A 21,029-nucleotide genomic window follows, 5' to 3' on the forward strand; every position below is an offset into this window, starting at 1 on the left:
ATTATAATGGCATCACCACCGTTTAGCATTCATTCTTCTGAGAACTTTCAGTAAAGTTCAGTCATGATGTATATTCAACACTAGAAATGTGTTTAGGTTGTGTTACAATGTGCAGATAGTTTTAGAGACTTATGCAGATCTCACCTCAATCTCCAACTCTATCAGTTTAGCTTTCTGCTTGTCTTCTTCGCCAAAATCTCAGTTTGCTTACAACAGAGTAAGACAACGTCATTTAATGTGTCTAGGATCAGCACACTGAGGTGATCCCCCAAAATTGCTCAGGTGTTCAGTTTGAAATGGTTAGAAGCCGATTTATTCCTATGCAGGTATATTTTGTACTGTATTCCTGTTTCCCATGGTTTACTAAAGAATATCCTCCAGACAGAGCCCATTCTCTTCCATCTGCCAAAGTACTCAGATGTGTTTCCTGATGCTTTGTTTACCTATTTACTTCTCCAAGTCCTCAACTCTAGTTGGTAAACCAGAGGCCAGAGCCGATAAGTTTTTCCCCTATTGTTCTTTGGGTAAGATTTCTCCTACCACATTTGGAATGGAGTCTTTGTGGACCAGCAGTTGGAGAAAGGATCAGTGTCCTCAGCACTAACTGTGGTTTTTCACAAAGAGGTTTTCCACTCAGATTCCAGAACCCACCTCCTCTCCATGCTGACTTGGAGCCACATGCTCTGGCATACCTCACTGGTGAGATAACAAGTGGTAAAAGGCTTCCTTATGACAACGTTACTGCTGGTGCTCCTGAAAGAATCTGGATGGGGACGGTGCACGTGGGGCTTCCTCATGTGTTGCCGCTGTAGAGGAAATCAGTGTTTCCTGCACCAGAAACTTGCCCCTGGAGCAAAATCTGTGTGGACAGCCCCTTTTGAAGAACTACAGTTAATGTCGCGTAAGTTACCTTTTTTCCCTTCTCATTCTGTAATTAGACATCCCAATTATGTAGTTTAATCCAATTAAAGTAATGATGCAATTACACAATAATTGATACATAATCGGCATGCAAAAACCTGTGTAAGTATTATTTAACCAACAGAGCAAATTCTACATGAACCTTTTCAGGCTCTTAGAAGTATATCAGTTTAGCAGCCAGCTTGAGGAAGAGATTTTACCAACTCAGGCATTTTTAAATCCTTACTACCACTAGTAAAATCAGGGTTTTTTCCTACTTATGGGCATTCAGCTTCCATTGACTTAAGTGGGAGCTGTCTCTGAGCACCCGTTGGCAGAAGTAAAGCTTAGAGCTTTTGAAAAACTCACCGCAAGTATCTCATCCAAAGATGGTAAAGTACTACAAAGTCATTCCAGGAATGCCTAATACTGGTTTGGCTGCTGTTAGATTAAAAAAAAAAAAAAAAAAGTAATGCTCATTGTCAATTACAAGAGGATAAAACTCTCTGATACCTATATTGGTACTTTCTTAGCAAACATTACCACTTAAGATCCTTTTTTTAAAAAATAATTAAAAATTTCTTCCTCATTATCCAAGATAACCGTGCAAAGTCTGTGTATTTCATATGTACCACACTTAATAGACATGTAGCCTAAGTATTGGCTGTGGTTCCACCCAAAGTCTCATGCACCAAAATCATGAGAATGTTCAGGTGGATGCAGGGGTCCTGGCTCTAATGGCATGAATAGAAATTGAGTTTTCTGTATTGGCTCATTTTTGTGAAATAAATAACCTGAGAAGCGTATATGTCATTATATGAGGCTGTTAGCTCTATCTCTAACAGCTGAAGACCCATGTTCTGAAAAGACACACGACACCCGGGGGCCTGTCTGTTAAGAAATGGGATTTCTTCTCATCCTTGGATAATATTTCCTTTAACCTACTCTCCATCCTCTTACTGTTGTGCAGTGAACTGTGTACCCTATATGGCTTTTTCCCAGCAGCGATGTGGCTGAATGACAGAGATATTTTACCCTTGTTTTGGAAAGCACTGTGGAATCAAACACATCCACATTAATATAATGCTCTATAATTAATCCAGCATGTCTGGATGTGTGAGGATATGAGAATGCCCCATCCTTTTCTTTGTCTCTGTTGCATAACTCATGCTTTAAACTGAGCGCATTATCTTGCAACATGTTATATAGCAAGTTTGTTCAAAATGCCCCAGTAGCTATGTTGGTATAACTATTTGGAAGAAGGGAAATTTCAGAAGAAAATGTGAATTTTCCCTGATAAGCTTTTTGTGCTTTTTTGTCATTGTTTTTTTGCATGATTTACTGTTAAGGACCTAGTTTTAACTGTTATTACCCATATGTGTGGAAGTATAGTTTCGATTTCATCCTTATTCTCTTTAATGCCGAAACTGCTGAAAAAAAAACCTTTTTAATTTGGTTTCAAAATCAGATATGATGTTTTTACTGTTATCTTTTAATTGTCAGTATTCATATTGCTAGTGTGTTTATATAATTTTTTCATGACAGACACTGAAAATACAAAAAAAACCCCCAAAAACCTAGAACTGAACAGTTGCTAGTTCATGGTAATATAAATTCAGTTCTACATATGGGCTGGAGAACAAGTCTTACGAGGAGCGGCTGAGAGAGCTGGGGTTGTTTAGCCTGGAGAAGAGGAGGCTGAGGGGAGACCTTATTACTCTCTACAACTACCTGAAAGGAGGTTGTGGAGAGGAGGGAGCTGGCCTCTTCTCCCTAGTGACAGGGGACAGGACAAGAGGGAATGGCCTGAAGCTCCGTCAGGGGAGGTTCAGGTTGGATGTCAGAAAAAAATTCTTCACAGTAAGAGTCATTGGGCACTGGAACAGGCTGCCCAGGGAGGTGGTCGAGTCGCCTTCCCTGGAGGTGTTTAAGGAACGGGTGGATGAAGTGCTTAGGGACATGGTTTAGGGAGTGTTAGGAATGGTTGGACTCGATGATCCAATGGGTCCTTTCCAACCTTGTGATTCTGTGATTCTGTGATCACTGTGAGCCTGCACATATGGCCTACAGTTTCCAAGGCTAAGAAGAACTCACAGGTGCTTAGGTGACCCTCTAGTCATTCATAAGGGTCATGTAGAAGAGCATCTTTGTCTTTCAACATTTTTCTTCAAGCCATTTAGTAGTTTCAAACTGAATGCAAGGGGACAGACTCATCTGGGCAGCATTTGAAGAAAGTTTCCAGTGTTGGACTGAGCCCTAGTTCCTTCAACTGAAAGAGTGCTTTGCTTCGGAGACAGAAAAAAAGCTATTCACATACCTTTCTTGGGTGAAATTCTCTCGTTAATAGTCTAGAAAACATCGGTAGATCCATTCAGTAACAGACATCTGGAGACTGAAAAAAAAGCAAGGTAAATGCGACTGAAAACTTTGGGAAAATTCAGTAAGTACATCAATGCACAAGAAACCCTAACCCTAATCTGTTTATATTCCCCAGAAAAAAAAAAATCAGCATAAAAATCGAATGTCCAGTTATTTCATAGCTCTGCTTACGTTTTTTGCTAACAGAAGTCTCTGTAATGTGTCTCACAGGCATTGCCATTATGCTGATTTCCTACCAATCTTTGTCTTCATTGTTTTAGGAGTAAACTCACCCATATTTGACATAGGAACTTGAGCTAAATTTGCCAACAGTTTGTTAATTCTGGTAGTCCAGAGGCTGCTGTCTTTGGTCAAGATATAATAACAGCCAAAGTACGGTTGATCTCATATTGCTGAGCGTGATTTAAAGGAAAATCTTTGAAAGAAGTATAACTGCCTGAATTACTTCTTTTTTTTTATATGTTTTTAAATGAGAATGTAAAGGCCAAGGGCATTTTTCCTGTTTAATACTATTAAATCCATCATTAAATCTCTCACTGAACACTGGGTGAATTTAATGGTGCCCTCAAGTGCCAATGCTGATGCTTGACTGTGTTAATATTGTTGTGTATACAGATACAATAAATAACACTTAGCTAAGGTAGTATTAGCAACCTCATTGGGTGTATCTATCCAAATAGCTGTACTAATGAGATTAAGCGTCAGAAACCAATGGTGATGTGAATCTAGGCACTGGGGCTAAAATATGGATAGAGATTCGACACATTGAATCTATCAATAAAACCAAACAGACTCTACTAAAAGCTTTACTGCTAGCTGGCATTAAAGGATTAATTTGAAAGTACACTTTTTATCTTTTCTCATCTCACTTTATAACATTCTCTGTCTTAAAACTTCAGTCTGTCTCTCGCACAGGTATTATGAGTGCTTCTGTTTGCTGAACAATCAGCAAAACTCCTGGCAGGCTTCTCTGCTTTGCCTTGCTGTGACCAGAGTTCTCTTTGGTTGATGTAATTCAGCGCTGGGGATGGAGAGGGTTTGTACCTCTGGTAATCTGAACACAGATTTGCATTAGTTGAGTCACTTCTAGATCATAGTTTCTCCTCTAAACATACACCCTTTCAATAAAATTGCTTTGCCTTGCCCATGCAGATTATTCTATACAGCCTGACATAATTCCAGGATCCCATTTTTCTCACACAAAAAGCATGAACTGTTCATGATTACATTACTCTCTTATCATTGTAGTAATCTCCAACTTTCATCATTTCATTTTGAGAGTACTCCCTATTTATGCTTTTATTGTGCGTCGGCTAAAAAGCTCTATGTTGTGGTCTTGCTTCTGATGGGATTCTACCAGTGCTAAAGCTTTGAAAGATCTATCCACTGCTTTGTTTTACTATAAAACTTATTCAAAGTAAAAAAAATAATTTACATAAAGGACTACCCTTAATCAACAGGGGTGAAATCCTTCACTGGGTAAGAAAGTCACTGAAAGCTTAAGTGGGTATTAATTGATACGTAGACATTATGTGGACCTTCTTATTGCAGTGAATTGCAGTTTGATGGTTCTCATGATGAGAAATCAAAAGAAATTAACATTTGCTGTCACAAAACATCTTTCCATGACTTATAATATTTTAAATTTCCAATGCTAAGGCAGCTGGGTTTTTTTCCTGCTCTCTAAAAAATAAGTAACGTAATTAAAATGTGCTAATGTATGTCCTGCTTCCCTTTTCTTTATGTATTACTTTAATTTTCCCACATGATTTCTATGAGGTTAAAAAAGATGAAAATATATACATCCTCATTTTTTTAAGTGACAGCAAAAGAATGTTAATTTTGCTCTAAAGTGGATAAATAAATCACATGTAGTTAAAAGCTCTAAAATAAACAAGCATTTGTAACCATCTTACTTCCTTGCCTGCCTCTGTCACGGTGCAGCCTGTAATTTCATAATCACCTACTGTTTGCTGGTAAACATCTTGAGGAATGTTTTACAGGGTTGTAAAAACTACTGTTAGCATAATTTTTCATAACATTCTAGCTGTAAAACCACGCTGGTTTTGTTCTGAGAATCTGGTACAGCATCAATGAAGAACACCTAGAAGCGATGAGGGAGTACAATATGCAAGTCTATGTAGGCTTTCTGTGCATACAGGTGTTTTGTCAGTTCAAGTGTAATTGTTTCATAACCAACCTACTTATGAACTGTTGGAAAGATCTATTTTTTTTTCCATTAATTTTATTTAGTTCTAACCAATCTAGATAAATCTAAATGCATTTGGATTTAGTTAAAGTGGTTAAAAGTCATTGTTTTTTTTTTTTAAATAGATGCAAATTTTTTACGCAGACAATGTCTACAATAGTGAATACGATACTGTGCTTCTTAATGAAATAAACCGTATAATGGATGAAGCCAGAACATACGCTCTAAGAACAGAGTTAAGGCTTCAGTGTGTATCAGTGTATATCTTCATACTTTCTACTATTTTGGCATGATCAGCCTCAGTAACATCTGCGCCAGGACACGGATTTTCTGACTCGATTCTTTCAACCTTAATTCCAGTTTTATGTGTCTTAACTCAGAATAGTAGTATGGTACTTACAGAGATTACAAGAGTGCTGGGATGCTTAATTCAGGTTTGCAGATCACCTTGCAAATGAAAGCCAGTGTACAATTAGCACTAAATATTGTTTCAGGGCTTAAAGCAGACAGAGCATGAGACAATGATAGCTTTGAAGAACCCACTTAATATAAACTTTAGATAACTGTGAATTGCACAGCTAAAGAACAGTCTCCTTCACTGCTCCATGAGTGTATTTGCAGCCAGAGAGAGGCACCGATTGCCTAGGAACAACTGGGGCAAGCAACGAGTCTCTCCCCCTCTCTAGCAGCTTCCCAAAGAGCACCTTTCGTGTAGCAGGGAGGACTGGCAAATGCTGTTTCATGCTCCTGGTGCTGGGTCCCGAGAACATGATGGTAAGCAGCAGCAGTCGAGGCAGGCTCCGTGCCTATGCTTAATGCCCTCAGAAGGGCTCCCAGAAACACCGTGCTGCTGCAAGCCTAACATTTTTTCTACACAGCAACAAGAGGCTGGCCTCAAGCCCTATTCCCTACCCTTGCCACTCTTTTCAGATTACAGGTCTGGATCTTTTTTCTAAGGTTGCCGCAGTAGAAACGTGCAGCTTTTGAAGTGCAAGGACTGGGATTGTCCCAGCTCTGCAAGGAGGGACAGTGTCCTGTGTGCTCACCCTCTGACTGGCTCCATCACAGGAATTCTCTCCTGAACACCCAAACCAACTTGCAGATTAATGTAAAAAATAGTCTGTTTGTGCCTGCTGATTTGTTGGTTTGACTCTGCGAAACAGGAAAAAATTATTGTAACAGGAGACCAGCATGTCTTGCTTATTAAAACCCTTAGTGCAATGCAAAAGACTCTGATTATCTGCTTTTTTTCTTAATAAGCCATGCAAAAACTGAGAGATAACACTAGGACTTAGGTCTTAAATGTGCCTCTGCTCTCAACAATGAAACCACCTTGTTGCATTCAGTTTCCGTTGACCAGTGTTCATGGCATGCATGGATGGAAGTCTCAGAAGTGCTTGAGGAACTTTGGATGGAGAGTGCATCCATTGGGACTTCTCTACTGAATTCTCCAGCTATTTTGAGGAGTCTTCTAGTACATATTTTCTTCCACTTTTCCTAACCCACATGCTTTTGACACACATTTTGGATGAAATTGTTCAAACATTAACACTGGAAGATGTCAAAACCAAAAGGAAATCATTTCAGCCATCTAAAATAGATGATCTTCTCCACAAAAGTTTCTGTTGATTCAAAAATCACGACATTCAGCAGTTCATGGTGCAATAGTAGTTTTGAGAAGGTTCATCTACATGTTTTATCCTTGGTAGCAGATAAAATATTCTTAGTACAGTACCTTCACCATTACACTGTGCAAGCTTTGTTTTTAAATTAATTTTTTACTGCCGATTTAAGTCCCAAAATTATTGAGTACTTTATCTAAGAGGGACTATCCTGATCCTCTGAATCTCTGACCACTTGTGCTGCTGTTTTTACCATTGTTGAAGTCGACAAAACCTACTGTTCCTGGTGACTTCTGAACAAAATCATAACTTGAATATGCAAAGTGCTACGTACATGCTACAAGATAGTGCTCATCCAGAGAAATTATAAATTGCATATATGTATAGGAACAGGACTACACATGGGGAAAATGGAAATGCCATTATTTCACTTTTCCATGCGCAGCAGGATCTAGCCAGTCTTGTAGCAGGCCCACGAGCCTCTGGCTCTAGCACTAAGACGCTCTCTGCCACCTTGCTGCATTTTTTCCAGCATATGTTGCTGATTCTCCAGGGGAATCCAGGTTGTTTGCCCAGGGAGCTCTGGAAGAAGTTGGAGGATGTTTGCACCTGACCCCCACTTCTGACCAGGTCTCATTTCCTAGGCCCTAGAGTGGGAGGTTGGTAGTACGGAGGGTGTCTTTCTCGTGTGCCTACCCAGGGAAGGAGGGCAAGTATGTTACTGAGGACAACCAAAGGCAAAGAATCATAGAATCATTTAGGTTGGAGAAGACCTTTAAGATCATCAAGTCCACCTGTAAACCTAGCACTACCAAGTTCACGACTAAACCATGTCCTAAGAACATATCTTTTAAATGCCTCCAGGGATGGTCATTACATCACTTCCCTGGGCAGCTTGTTCCAATGCTTGACTATCCTTTTTGTGAAATCATTTTTCTTAATATCCAATCTAATCCTCTCCCCTGGCACAACTTGAGGCCACTTCCTCTTGTCCTGTTACTTGTTACTTGGGAGAAGAGACCAACACCCACCTCGCTACAACCACCTGAACCAACCATCCAAAGAGCCGCCCTGGGTTAGTGCCTGTGCCTACATGGACCTGCTGGAATAAAATTCTGCACACCTCAGTCATAACTCCAGGGGTCAGGACTGAGTGCTACATGGGGAGCATGCCTTAGCTCTCCTCTGCCATCCGGCTGCTCTTCCAAGCTAAGACAGAATCCAAATATGAATTTTAGAAGGAAAAAGTGGTAGCCAACTGGCTAACCTTCGCACTACTCACAAAATTAAAACTGGAAAATCTAATATTGAGTTGCTTAGATATTTAAGGAAGACATTTTAGGTGATCACAGATGACCTTTCTGAAACAGCAGCGTCTTCTTAATGTGAAGGTATTAAAAGGTCATGTACAGTATTTATGTTTCCAAGAAAAACAGGGTAGGGAAGAGGAGCCTTGTGCATGCTTAAGTCACACACACCACACATGCAACCCCTTCCCCTAAATCAAGGCACTTTAGGACTAAGTACAGCAATCTGGAGTCCATCTCTACAGAATACGGAAAGTCATTTCCAGAGGATGCTCCAGATCTTAGATCTGCTGATGGGCCCCATGCTGATGTCTCTATCTTTTCCACTGACTATACCAAGAGCATTAGGCAGATGCCATCATTGTGTTGACTCCTTAGTTAAATCACCAAGGTTCATTCTGATGCACCTAGACCTTATGCAATCAAAAGCAGCAGGGATCAACTATGAATGAACAATTATTGATGCATAAGGAAAGAAAAATCTTTTGCTTCTATATTTTCTGAAACACAATGGAACATCCCTTTGTCTTAATCAGTGCTTTTGGGGTCAATACCTAGCATTCATACGTGGATACAAATGGTTCACATGTTTTCTTGATTTGTAAAGCTTGTATTGAAAACCATAAATGGTGAGGATTTTGGCGGACTGAAAAAGAAGCTCCAAAATAAAGAATGAGAATCCCATTTAGGTACATTTTAGATGTCAGTCTAAATGACATATTTTATCACCCAGTCAGACTAGCATTCTGACCTATGTAACAAGTCGGGTAAACTGCAGCCACTCTTACCTGTTTTGAGTCCATTATCTTGTATTTGGCTGAAGTTTATCATTCAGAAAATCATCCTTTCTTGATCTAAAGACTTCAGGAAATTAAGACAGGATTTTCCCAGCAGTGAGCCACCAGCCTATGAGAAGTTGTTCTTTTTTTCCTAAACTCAGGTTGCCTTTTTGTCCTTCTATCCATTCACTCATGATACAAGAAGTTATTGGTTTTCAACTTTTTGTGTTACTGTGAGCTAACAACATTTTCCACTGAGATCTACTTGGAAATTTGTATACATGGACTCTTATTAAGCATGAACAACCTTGATTCAGTCATGTTTTGTGGATCCTGTTGAAAGTGTTCAGTAGACGTTCTGCCTTTTGCCTTGGGACACTTGACAGATGGCTACAAATACGTTTTTTAGAAGTTAAGTTAGAGGGCTTTTTTTCCCTTTATGATGATGCTTATGCAGATCAAGCATCATCACCCCTTAGTCTAATGGGGCTGATCTCTGTAGATATCTGTGCTCTTTTTTTGTTCCTTTTTTTTCACCTTCTCAGAATTTCCATAATTTTTTAAGAACTGTGGACAAAAAACCCAGGCTATTCTAGCATTGGCCTCAAGAGCTTTACTGTGCTGTGTACTTCTCCATTTTCAAATACACAATGATGGAATGAGCTCTTTGGGCAAGAGAATGATTTTCGGTTGCTTGTCCTCTGGTGATCTCTTAACTCTTTTCTGGGTCCAATATCCCGCTCCGCCAGAAATATATGGCATTCTTTGTGGACTTGAGTTTGTCTGTGTTCAACTCTGTACACCTCTATAGTCTTAGCTGAACTAGTTTCTCTTGGCTTCAGCCATCACACTGTGCCACTGTGCTCCTTCTAGAATACAAACCATCAAGATATAACATTTTTATGTCAATTCAAATCTAGGAGGCAACTGATGCAGCCTTGAGAACAGATGGTTGAATTCACATACACTGAAGCACGCAGTGCTACACTGATTTCTTAATCTTATTCAGAATAAATGACTTGTATATGAACAGATTCCCAAAGTTGTCAGAGCATCATAAACAAAATTGTTTGCTAATTGCAGTCAGCCACATTCATGCAAGTGTCTGGAAAGGATTTACAGGCCACTTTGCCTTGCAGAACCTCTCTGTGCTATGGCAGGAGATCTTCTTCCTTCATGCTCTGCTCTGCAGTCCGAGGTCCCAGCCTGGTGTAATTTTTACCTGTAAATTAAGCAAATTTCATCTAATATCACTGAGAAACTACAAGTACAAAACCTCTTGAAGTTATGCTTTATACAGTCACATTTGACAGAACTTTAACTTCTAATACTTTAATTCTGTCTTTTTTCTTTCCATGGTCTTTTCTCCCCCTCTCTACCATCTTCTCACACTGACGAAGAAGTTTGTCGTAGTAGCACAGAGTAGAACCTTTCTTTTTTCTTGTTATGGTTGGCAACCTTCGCCGCTATCTTGGCTGAGACGCGTTCTGGTTGCACCGTAAATCTTAACTCAAAGCACAAGGTATTTACTTCATGTTATGTCAACCTGTAACTTGTGCACAGAGCAAACAGGCACTACTGTGTTACCCATAAGTTCATGAAGCTGGAACTACTCAATCAGTTAGCTGAACGAACCAAGCTAAAATTATCAATTCATACCCACTGGTGAATCTCCACTGTAGATGCACAAAAGAGCTTTTTATACAAGCGCTTGGGTTCCCAGGAACTGAGTAAGTCTTTATGGTACATCCTGTCATCTTAAACTGCCTTTAGGAGTATGGAAGACTAGAACTAAGAACAAATTAGGCTAAACAAATGATCTACTATTTCAACATCTATCCAGGGCGTGAACCAGGACCACTAATGTACCCATCAGCAAGCTTCCAGTCTCTCACAAAATAAGAAACTTAAAAAATTGGTTTAGTTTCAAAAAACTGGATATTTTTTCCTCACAGATCTTTCTTCAATGACCTTCTTGAATTTAGCAGTGTATTTCTATCTGGAATCAAGGGATGTTTATATTAGAACATTACATGTATTTGTGGCAAAGATATTTCAGTATTGCTAAATATTTACTGCGATGGTATTTTTGTCTTCTCCAAACCACAGATGTTTTCCTTAGTAAATGTGTCTCGTTTTTAGCTTTGGGCATATTTTTTGTCTGCTTCTATGTCCATATTAATACAATCGCCCATCAAAACTAGGGTAAGACCCTGGCCAGTATCCTGGTCTTTGTTTTCAATAGCTTTTGTTTTAACTTCCTGAAATGTTTCCAGAGCAATACTGAGGCCACTACCATTGCCTTCTTAGCAGACTTCAGAATTAACATGCTTGTTATGATCTCTGAAAATTTCAACTATGTGCACTTTTTTCATTATTATCTGAAATCATGCAGAGATCTGGACCTTGAAGTATCCTAGGTCTTTTCCTTTTCTCTTTCTCCTCCCCCCTACTCCCAAGAGGCAGCTATTCATCTTCATTAGCTACTTCTGTTAGCTTGCTGCCAGCTCAGACTGGAAAACTAGCTGCATCAGTCTTGCATGACAATTCAGGAATTAGAATCCACAGTCCTTGAGTGCAGGAGGTTAATGCACTAATAAGATTGTACCTTGATTAACCACATCATCTCAGCTTGCCCAGGTAAGGCTGGTTTTCACACAGTTTGTTATATCATATAGCCCAATGCATTCACCTAAAAACCTAGGTTCTTAGCTCAGAACAGGTATTTATCACTGCAGCTAACGGAGAATTTTTTTTTTTCATTTCAGTGGGAATATTTAAAAGTTTTTTAAGAAAAACCCCTAAATTCTGTTCTATGATTTACCTGTAAAGAGACATGTTCTTTCTTTCTTGATAGAGATAATCATTTTGTCTTAAACTTTGATATGAGGGCATGGCATGCATGGGTTATAGTGTAGTTCACACTTGCTCTTAGTATCAAACCACATTTGTCTTGGGCATTCATGATTCTTCTGGGCTTATGAGCTCATTTGGTTCCCCCAAAAAGAATGAAAATTTACAAGACTTTGTGTTGAACAATTGTAATCATACAATGAAGACTTAAATAAGTCAGTTTGCTAAGTGTCTGTATCACTCTTTTACGTTTATCTGTCCTAGATTGCTGAACCATGACTAAATGTTGTGGGATGGTTCCACTAAAGCAGAGATAACGTATTCCAAACAGAAACTTACTGCACTGGTATTTGTGATTTGCTGTAGAGTGAATTTACCCTCAGATCACGTTGCAAATGTTCATGATTTGGAATGGTTTCGTTCTGTAGATACCAAACATCTGCAGATTTAATGCTGAACACATTCTTTAATGCTGCAGTCTGCAAAATCTCTGACCTTCTCCCTTTCCAAGGGCCTAATTTCTCTTTTTTTCCTTTCCTTCTCCCCATCACACAGGCACATGCACACACACACTGAGTCCTGATTCTATCAAGCAATTTCAACTGATGCCCATCAGTGCAGGTCTGAAGAACCAAGCACAGCACAAGTGACACAGTCATAAGCTATGCAATCATGTTTATTTCTTTGCTTAGAACAAAAAAATTCCTTGACAAGTGCTCTCCCCCGAATTGTCGTCTGTCTTTGGATGTTACTCCAATGAAACCTATTGAAAGAAATTCATATTACAGAAAGCAACAGAGTATTTGAAGAATCTTGGGACTGGAGCCAAAGGGGAAGCATAGTAGAATGTGTTTTGCAGGAGATTGCTGTGGAAAAAAAAAAAAAAAGCAATCCCTTGAAATCATTTTAGGGGGAGGGAAGACAGAAGAACTGCTGAGTGAGGTCCAGTGCTGAAATGGCACCCAGCTCGGCATAAATGTTGTCCTTATGGCTATTTCAGCTCCGTGACAGGGAGCTTGTAGTAGTTCCCTTATTGCATCCTTCAGTTAGTGGGTGGAAGAAACCACATTTGTCACTGACTTCAAGTTCAGAAAGCATTTTGCATCGTACATGACATAATTATTAACAGTAAATTAAAACTTGCCCTATAAGTGGATGGAAAGGAAGTAAAAAAGGAAACAACAGGAGCTGGAAAATGGCAAACTATTTTGTTGGGTGATGGTAGTTCTGAATTACATGTTGCCAAAATGATAATGACAAAACAGAAAGTGCTCAAATGGAAAGAGGAAAATTATCAAGTGCTTAAAGGAAACTACAGAGCTTATGAGGAAGAAGAAAAAGGGTTAAGTAGCTGTAGTTTGGATAAGTGACATCAGAAGAAATAAGAGGAAACAGCTTTGTCTTTCTATTTTACAGGTGTATATTTCAGGTTTAGGTTAGAAAAGCTGCAGCAGTAACAGATACTAAAGAAATCAGTGTTTTAAAAAAATTTGCTTTTTACATCATGGGAAATGCTGTCAGCTTCAACATAGTCTCCAAAAGTTTCAGTGTCAGACTCTTTCCTTTGGATGTTTGACACTAAAATCATAGACATTGTCAGCTAGTGCCAGTGTAGCTTTGCTGAACTGGAAGGTATCTTTGCCAACTGACAGCAGTTAAAGAGAAAATTTCCTGTGTTAAAAAAAAAACCCCAAACCTATTTTATGAAGACAGGAGAGTAACTGGATTAGAGGTTCTCAAACTGTGTCCTGTGATCACTGCTGAAGAGTCTTGGAAAGCTCTGTGTTAGCTTTGTGATGCCTTGACTTTCAGCTGAATAAATATATCTAAAGCTTCCCTAAAATCTGCATTTTAGTGTAGGTAACTACAGAGAGTGAGCCTCTGTGGTCCCCATGAGTGAACCAGCAGAGTGTTTGCAAAGGAAAATTGTCTCACCAATCTCCTATAATTCCTGAGACATGTCAGTAGAGCTGTGGATGAAGCTGAGCCAGCTGAAATAATTTTCAAAAGGTGTTTGACAGGGTCCTTTTTGAGACACTACAAACATTTCTTAAATCATCATCTGTGGAGAGACAAAATATTATGAATCAAAAATTGGCTAGATGAGCACAAGCAAAGAGGAGGATTAAACAGTCAATTTTCTTAATGGCCCGATTATAAGTTCTGGTTTTGGCAGTGAATGAACAGCAAGATAATACATGAGACTAGGCTTTAAATCTAGATGATATTGATCTCCCTACTTTTTATTAATTACAATTTTTCTGAATCAGTTCAGCCATTCCTGGTATCATGTGCCACACAGCAAGATTGATGGCACTAGATAAATAGAATTGCCTAGAGTCTGGAGTGAATACTATTATTTACCTCTGCATAGTACTCTTCCTGAAAAATTGCCTACAAGCGAGGGTTAAAAGCCCCAAACAAAACACTGCCAAGCAGTCATTAATCCACAGGAAATGTCTCATTACTTAATTGTTGCTGCAGAAACTGAATTTGGAGCGAGGCTACGCAATACTGTAGATTTCTTTGAAGGTTTTCTCTTCAGTAAAAAGAGAAGCCAAGTTGGCATGTTGACTAAGATTAACTAGACTTGTACCTTTATAGCTTGTAAAACTGGACATTTATGTATAACTTCTGAAAACTGATTTACTGCAGGGGGAGACTAATAGAGTTTAGAGTTACAATATGCATGTGAATGAGACCTGCCATCACCACCACCACCAAGATATCAGCGTGAAATAACACTGCTGCAACCCTCACTAGGAGAAATGTGTGTTAAAAAGAAAGGGAATCTCAGAGCTGCTCCTCAGTCTCGTGCACCTGGCAGCAGGAGGAAGAGGGCAGTCATCTTCATCTCAAACAAGCTGTCCTGCAGTTGGGCACGTGTGCTTGTTTACATTAATTTTTAAGCCATCTAATAAGGACTTCCTTCTTTGTTTTCTCCACTTCCGGACCTCAAATGGCTTCTCAGTGCTTCCTTTAATTAACATTATTCAGAACTTTTAAGGTTAACTTAATCAAGTTTGGAGAAAGATCTAAACTGATTTTAAAATAGACCGGTATCTTGTAGTGGCTGCAACATTTTCAGGTGCCAAGTGTTCTAGACCTATTTTTTGTTTGATTTATGCTAAAATAAATTCCTGTTTTTTTCTTTGTCTAATTTTTACACCAGTTGGAAGATTCCAAGGATCTTAAGAACTTTTATATTTTCATCAGTCCATTTGAAACCTTGTTTTCAGTACAGTGGGTACCTTCTGCCAATACTGGCAATCTCAGACTTGAAGGACAGGCAAGTTAGCTGAGCAGAAAAGAGAAGCTGTGCATGGAAGTTTATTTTAATTATAAAAGTTGAGTCCTTTCTATTTAGTTAGTTATATAGTTGCCATTTGGGCTTACCTTTTCAAACATTTCACTCCATATACTAAAGAAAAGATCTTGATAAATAGTAATCATATGTCACCTCTGGTTCTTTTCAATTGTCTCAAATATCTTCAGATAAAGTCTAAAATCATGAGATTTGTCACACAGGAACACATTCTGGATTTCTTTCTGTTTGACCTTGAAAAGTGTTGACACTTGTTGGACACTTAAATCCTTTCTTCTATTTTTGAGATCCTGTCTATGGCAGTCAAAAGGAGACTGCACACATGGTTTAATGCTTCTCCTTTAAGAAAATATCTCACTAAATTTAAATGTTGCCACTCCTCAGTGGTGACAACCTATAATTTGGGGTATTTTTTCATGTTAGGTTTCTGATTTTTTTTCTAATTTTATTTTATTTTATTTTATTTTATTTTATTTTATTTTATTTTATTTTATAGTTTTCTGAATTCCAAAGGGTAATGATAAATAAATCACATGATCACAACTCCAAGTATTCTTCTAATAAATTCACATTCAGATATTCATGGTCATGGCAATTATTAACCCTGGCAAATATTAGTGGTCTTACTAAAGCCTTGTGTCAGAAAGGGTTATGTCAGATTTAAATTATGTAGAAAGCTTTATTATGTATCACAACTCAAAGTAAAAAGGGAGAAGAGAAGCTAGCTGAAAAAAAAAAAAAAGACCATTAAGGCCACTTTCATTGAAGTGTGGATGAGAAATAATCTTAAGGAAAAGAAGAAATGAAAGATTTTGACATGTCAAAAAAAAGGTCACCCTTATTTTTAATCAGCGCTCTGGTCCTTTCTCTGGGTGAAGGCATCGTTGTCAGACTCGGGCAGGCAAGGTGGGAGGGAAGAGCTCTACTACTTTTAACAGATTGGTTTCTGCATGGCATATAGCAGACTTCTGAAAGGATGCTTCCCTGAAGGTGACAGTTAGGGTCAGCCACCATATAACCTGGAGGAACTCCTTCTTGGGCAAATGGAAATCATAAGTACAGAATAGCGTATTTCGCAAGTAGAATAACTTTAGGTCCTAGTCACCAGATCAAGTCTGGCTGCCTTGATTCTTCAATTGGCAAAGATAACATAAAGCATTGCCCTTCAGAAGGGACATGTAGTTCATTTCTATGCGTACTTTTGGGCTCAACACCTGAACTTGTTGGTAAAAACTCTTTGTTTGTTTGTGAGCAGGCTTTTGCCTGTGTAAACACCTTTAGTCTATACGCACATCATCACATTTTCTAGAAATTAAGCAAATGGTCCTGTAAGGGCAAGGCAGAGAAAAGCAAGTGAGAAAGCAATACTTTTTTCAGAACACAGCCTGAGGGTTAAATGTCTGCATTGCAAATCCCCTTTCCAGCAACTGATTCTCATAAACCTTTACTGTTGGAATATTTCTCAATGTGTAATTCCTTAATCTTTTAAAAACAATAGCACATGTTTCCAGGTACTTGTAGCAAACAGCAATCTGGTTGCCTGCAGTTTCTGTTGCCCGAGTTTAAAGAATTTACTGTATATTAAAAATTACTATACAGTGATATTGCTGGCAGTTATCAGATAAGGACATAATAAGATGAACTATCTGCCTCAAAGAAGTGAAAAGCAAAGCAGTTCTGATACTGAAACTGCAAACCAGATGATGCTCTGATTAGAGGCATGCACGTAGATTACAGAAGTATAATAAATCATGTAACATTTTAGCCTCGAATAAAATAAAATAATGCAGTTTTTATTAGGAAATAAACTGTTTATCAAGCATGCTTTAAAGGTGACATTTATTATTAATAAACTATGTTGAAAGGGCTGATACTTTCATTGGCAGAACAGCTGGAGACTTTCCTCTTTGTAGAAAATGCCCCAGCTCAGTCTGTGCCAGGTCAGGAAGCAGTTCCATCAGCACTAATGAAGGATGAATAAGAGACTCACCTGCACCTTTGTCCAAACAAGAACATTTTCTTTTCTCTTTAAAAAGGAGTGAGTCACGAAAATAAAACTCCAGTGTCATTTCGAGACTGATCGTGGATCTCAGCACAACTCCTTGGAATATGACTGAGAATTAATTCCACTGTCAGCTAATGGTATCACAACTCAGCAAAGCATCTGCCAGGCAAACCCTTGCTGCTGTCACTGAGCCCCGTGCTTAGGCAGGATGTTATTTGCTCTTCAGCTCTTGAAACTTACGGGCCAAGTCCTCAGGGTTGTCATACTCCACGCTACTTCTCATATTCTTTTAAGTTACTGTGTACCAAATATTATGCCCGTTAGTGCTGAACATGTCAAAAAACATGTCTATCCTTTAACAGCCTGCACTAGAGAGGAATATGAAGCCTCTCTCTTAACAAACTCCTTGTCTGAAGTGTATAATTTACACCTCCCCAGCAGCCTTGCTTTGGAGATCAACTCATTCAGGTTTTAATGATAACAGTATTGAACGTGTGTCTACCTGCTACCTGAAGCTGTGTCAAGAATGACTGCATAGAAGTCAGCTCAAACTAAGTATGTCTCTTAGCTATTAAAAAAGTGTCCTTAAAATCAACACAGGGAAGAGACAGCAGTGGAGTGCAGCACACCTCATTTAGGACTTGACACGTATCTGTGTCCTGCAAGGCACACAAATGCAGTTATGACCTTATTTGACCTCTTTGCAATTTTAAGAGTTAACCATTGAGTAAGTGTTAAGCATTTATCATTCTGACCTTGTCTATCAGTCTCCCATTGAATTTCTAAACACATTTTGCTGTACGATATTGTTTTTCAGGAGATGACCCATTCCTGGCCTCCACCACTGTCAGCTATTCACACACCAGGAAAAGCAGAACAAAACAAGTTTGCCTTTCCAAACAAGGTAAGACACGAAACATCATGTAGAACCTTGCCTCCTGCACCTCAAAATATATCCTACATGAGCCCTGACTAAGCGTGTGAGGTTTCTAGGCTGAGGTTGATGACCTTCTCCCTGTCTGTGCCAGTATCCCGTCTTTTCCATGCTTACAGCCTCTGCAGGGCTACACGATCTTGTTTGTACATCTTCTGGCAGCAGCACTGTTGCTGGTGTGGGGATCACAGGTTCTTCACTGCAAAGCAGAACTGCAGGTGCCCTTTGCGGAATGTCCAGATGCAATGCCTTCTGCAGGCACCTGCTAAGGCTCCTGACTGATATGTCAGGGCACATACAGCTGCTGCAAATCAAGAAGCTCCTGCTAGTATCCATTGCTCCTCCTTTGTTTGGCTTTGCTAGCCAAGATTGGGTTTTTTAAAATCACTGAGGTCTGAAGGGGGCTTTACTAATACACTGGCCTCTGGAGTTGGGAGCGGAGGAATGACCATGTATCCCCTGCCACCAACCTGGCTTCAGGGGTAGCTTTGCTAGAAAAGCAAAGCTAGGAAGCCCAGTGCCATGATGCTCAGAGGGGGCCACAGAAGTGTTTGCCAGGGAAGCTTAAAGGGACCAAAGCCACTGGTCCTGCTGATGGTTGCTTGCACCTAGTTCCACTATTGTATGTATATCACAGGGAGGATGTAAAAGCTTGTTGGCATGAGCTTGCAGAAGCCACATTATTTATATTTGGCAAGTGAGGAGGGCATGAAATCAGCTATCCAATAAAAATTCCACGTATCACGAGCATATTTCATAAAGTGTTCAAGCTTGAATGATGGTATTGGTGCTGTTTATAGCCTTTCTGCTGTTAAAGCAAGCTCCTTTTGTAACATTTAAGTCCATTCTGCAAAATGTAATGCGGAGAATAATTTTAACCACAAAGCCAAGAAACCTTCATGATATGCATCCAGCTTTTGCGTGGATGAGAGTGTTATGGTTTTGAAGAATCATGGGTGTAAATCAGAACATCTCTGGCATGTTATGAAAGAAAAAAGAAGGAAATAACTCAGTGTCTATATGCTCATTGAAGGCAGTCAGCTGATTGAAGATGGTGGGCAGACTAGAGGCTTGTTATGTTAGAGTAAATCCAATAGGAGGTAAATGGATCGGCTGCTTACAAGCAGGTGAAGTGCCCAGGTATGGATGACAAAAACAAAGTGGTGCTTGCAGCTCTGCAGCTTCTGCCGTAATTATCAGCACGTGATGTCCTTGCGTGGCATGTGTGTAGATGTGCATGAGCAAGGTATGCACCTGTCAGTGTATCTGTGTGGCCATTATGAATGCAGTTCCTCACAGCTAAATGTATTGTGATAAATATAGGAATAGGAGAACCACAGACCATAGGGCAAAGGATATGCGAATAATGGTTAATATTGACTTATCTTCTCTCTTCCTGTTCATCCATCTCTCTGGGAAATATTCTGATAGTTTGAGCTGCAGAGCCATTGCAGACATCTGGCATTCTAGAGTCTTTTCTGGGTGGTTTCTTTTACTCTTACCAAAGTAAACTTTCAATTTAATTTAATCTTAAGATGGACAATGTTTCATCTAATAATATATGGGCATACTTTTATATGTATAATGACATCACAACTGTATTGTGGCCTGGATGGTCTGCATGGTCATAAATGAGAGTGTTTTGTATGAGGTGGGGAAGAAGTGCCTAACAAAACTCACCAGAGTCCTGGAAAAATCCTGCATTACTGGCCATAGATCACGTTAATTGTAAACACCATCTCTATTTCAAATATTTTAAAATAATTAAAAGCTACTCCTGTGTCTTACCCTGAATCTGAGCCATCACACACTTTTCAGGCTCCAAAGTGCAAAGATTGGTTTCCTAATGTTTCAAACATGTTTTTGAAACATTTATAAGGTAGCTAATGCTTTTCACAAAGTGTGGTGTAAAATCTTTATTGGATCTCATAGGAGGTGTCTCTATAACTCTTAGGAAGCTTTGCCAGAGGTAAGCTACATAGTTGTCCTAACTTGTTAAAACCTAAGAACTACATCACTCTTGTAGATCACACATTATTCAAAGAAATGGACCTGTTTATCAAGTAATGGCCAAGGCCAGCAAAGAGACTAAAAGCCTATATTCAGAGCATTGGCTTCATCTCTTAGTTCCAAGGGATGCATGGTACCATGAATACATTTTCAGTCTTTGTGGCAGTGTTGAGAGATCAGTTCAATTTGTTTGCAATGCTTCTCCCAGCCAACTTGACTCCAGAGAAGCAAGTGGGCTGCAATTATTTTCTAACAGAAGACAGTTCCCAAGTGTAAAGATACTCATCATTTTGAGAATGAGAAAAAGAGAGGCTTGTAGAACTTCTGCCCTGTTACAACGATGCCGATCATCCTTACGTTTTTGTCTATAAAGCTGAGTGTCAACATCATTAGTTCCTGTACATGCCAAACTGCTTTTAACCTGCAACTCAAGTAATTAGTGATATGACAGCTTGAAACTTGAAATTTATTAATTAGGCTGTTAAAGTTGCAAAGGCCACAGCAACTGCAGCTAGACTGGTTTTGAAATCAGTCTAGCAAGAAAAGCTAAATAACTGGGGTTTATATATCACAAATACAACAGAATTCCATGTTTGAAACTGCATGTGAGAATGTTGAAAGGAGGTTGTGGAGAGGAGGGAGCTGGCCTCTTCTCCCAAGTGAAAGAGGACAGAACAAGGGAGAATGGCCCCAAGCTCCGCCAGAG

At 39.3% G+C, this 21,029-nt stretch overlaps 1 protein-coding gene across 3 annotated transcripts in view; it reads left to right on the forward strand.

The window, feature by feature from the left end:
* AFF3 (ALF transcription elongation factor 3) overlaps positions 1–21,029 on the forward strand; it is a 328,608-nt gene that overhangs the window by 174,958 nt on the left and 132,621 nt on the right. For all 3 annotated transcript variants that reach the window (XM_054087687.1, XM_054087694.1, XM_054087700.1), the window contains exon 5: positions 18,197–18,283. In XM_054087687.1, the coding sequence (XP_053943662.1) occupies positions 18,197–18,283 (87 nt within the window). The remainder of the gene's footprint in view (positions 1–18,196; positions 18,284–21,029) is intronic.

Source organism: Cuculus canorus, chromosome 1 (assembly GCF_017976375.1).
Source record: "Cuculus canorus isolate bCucCan1 chromosome 1, bCucCan1.pri, whole genome shotgun sequence".
NCBI classification, from domain to species: Eukaryota; Metazoa; Chordata; class Aves; order Cuculiformes; family Cuculidae; genus Cuculus; species Cuculus canorus.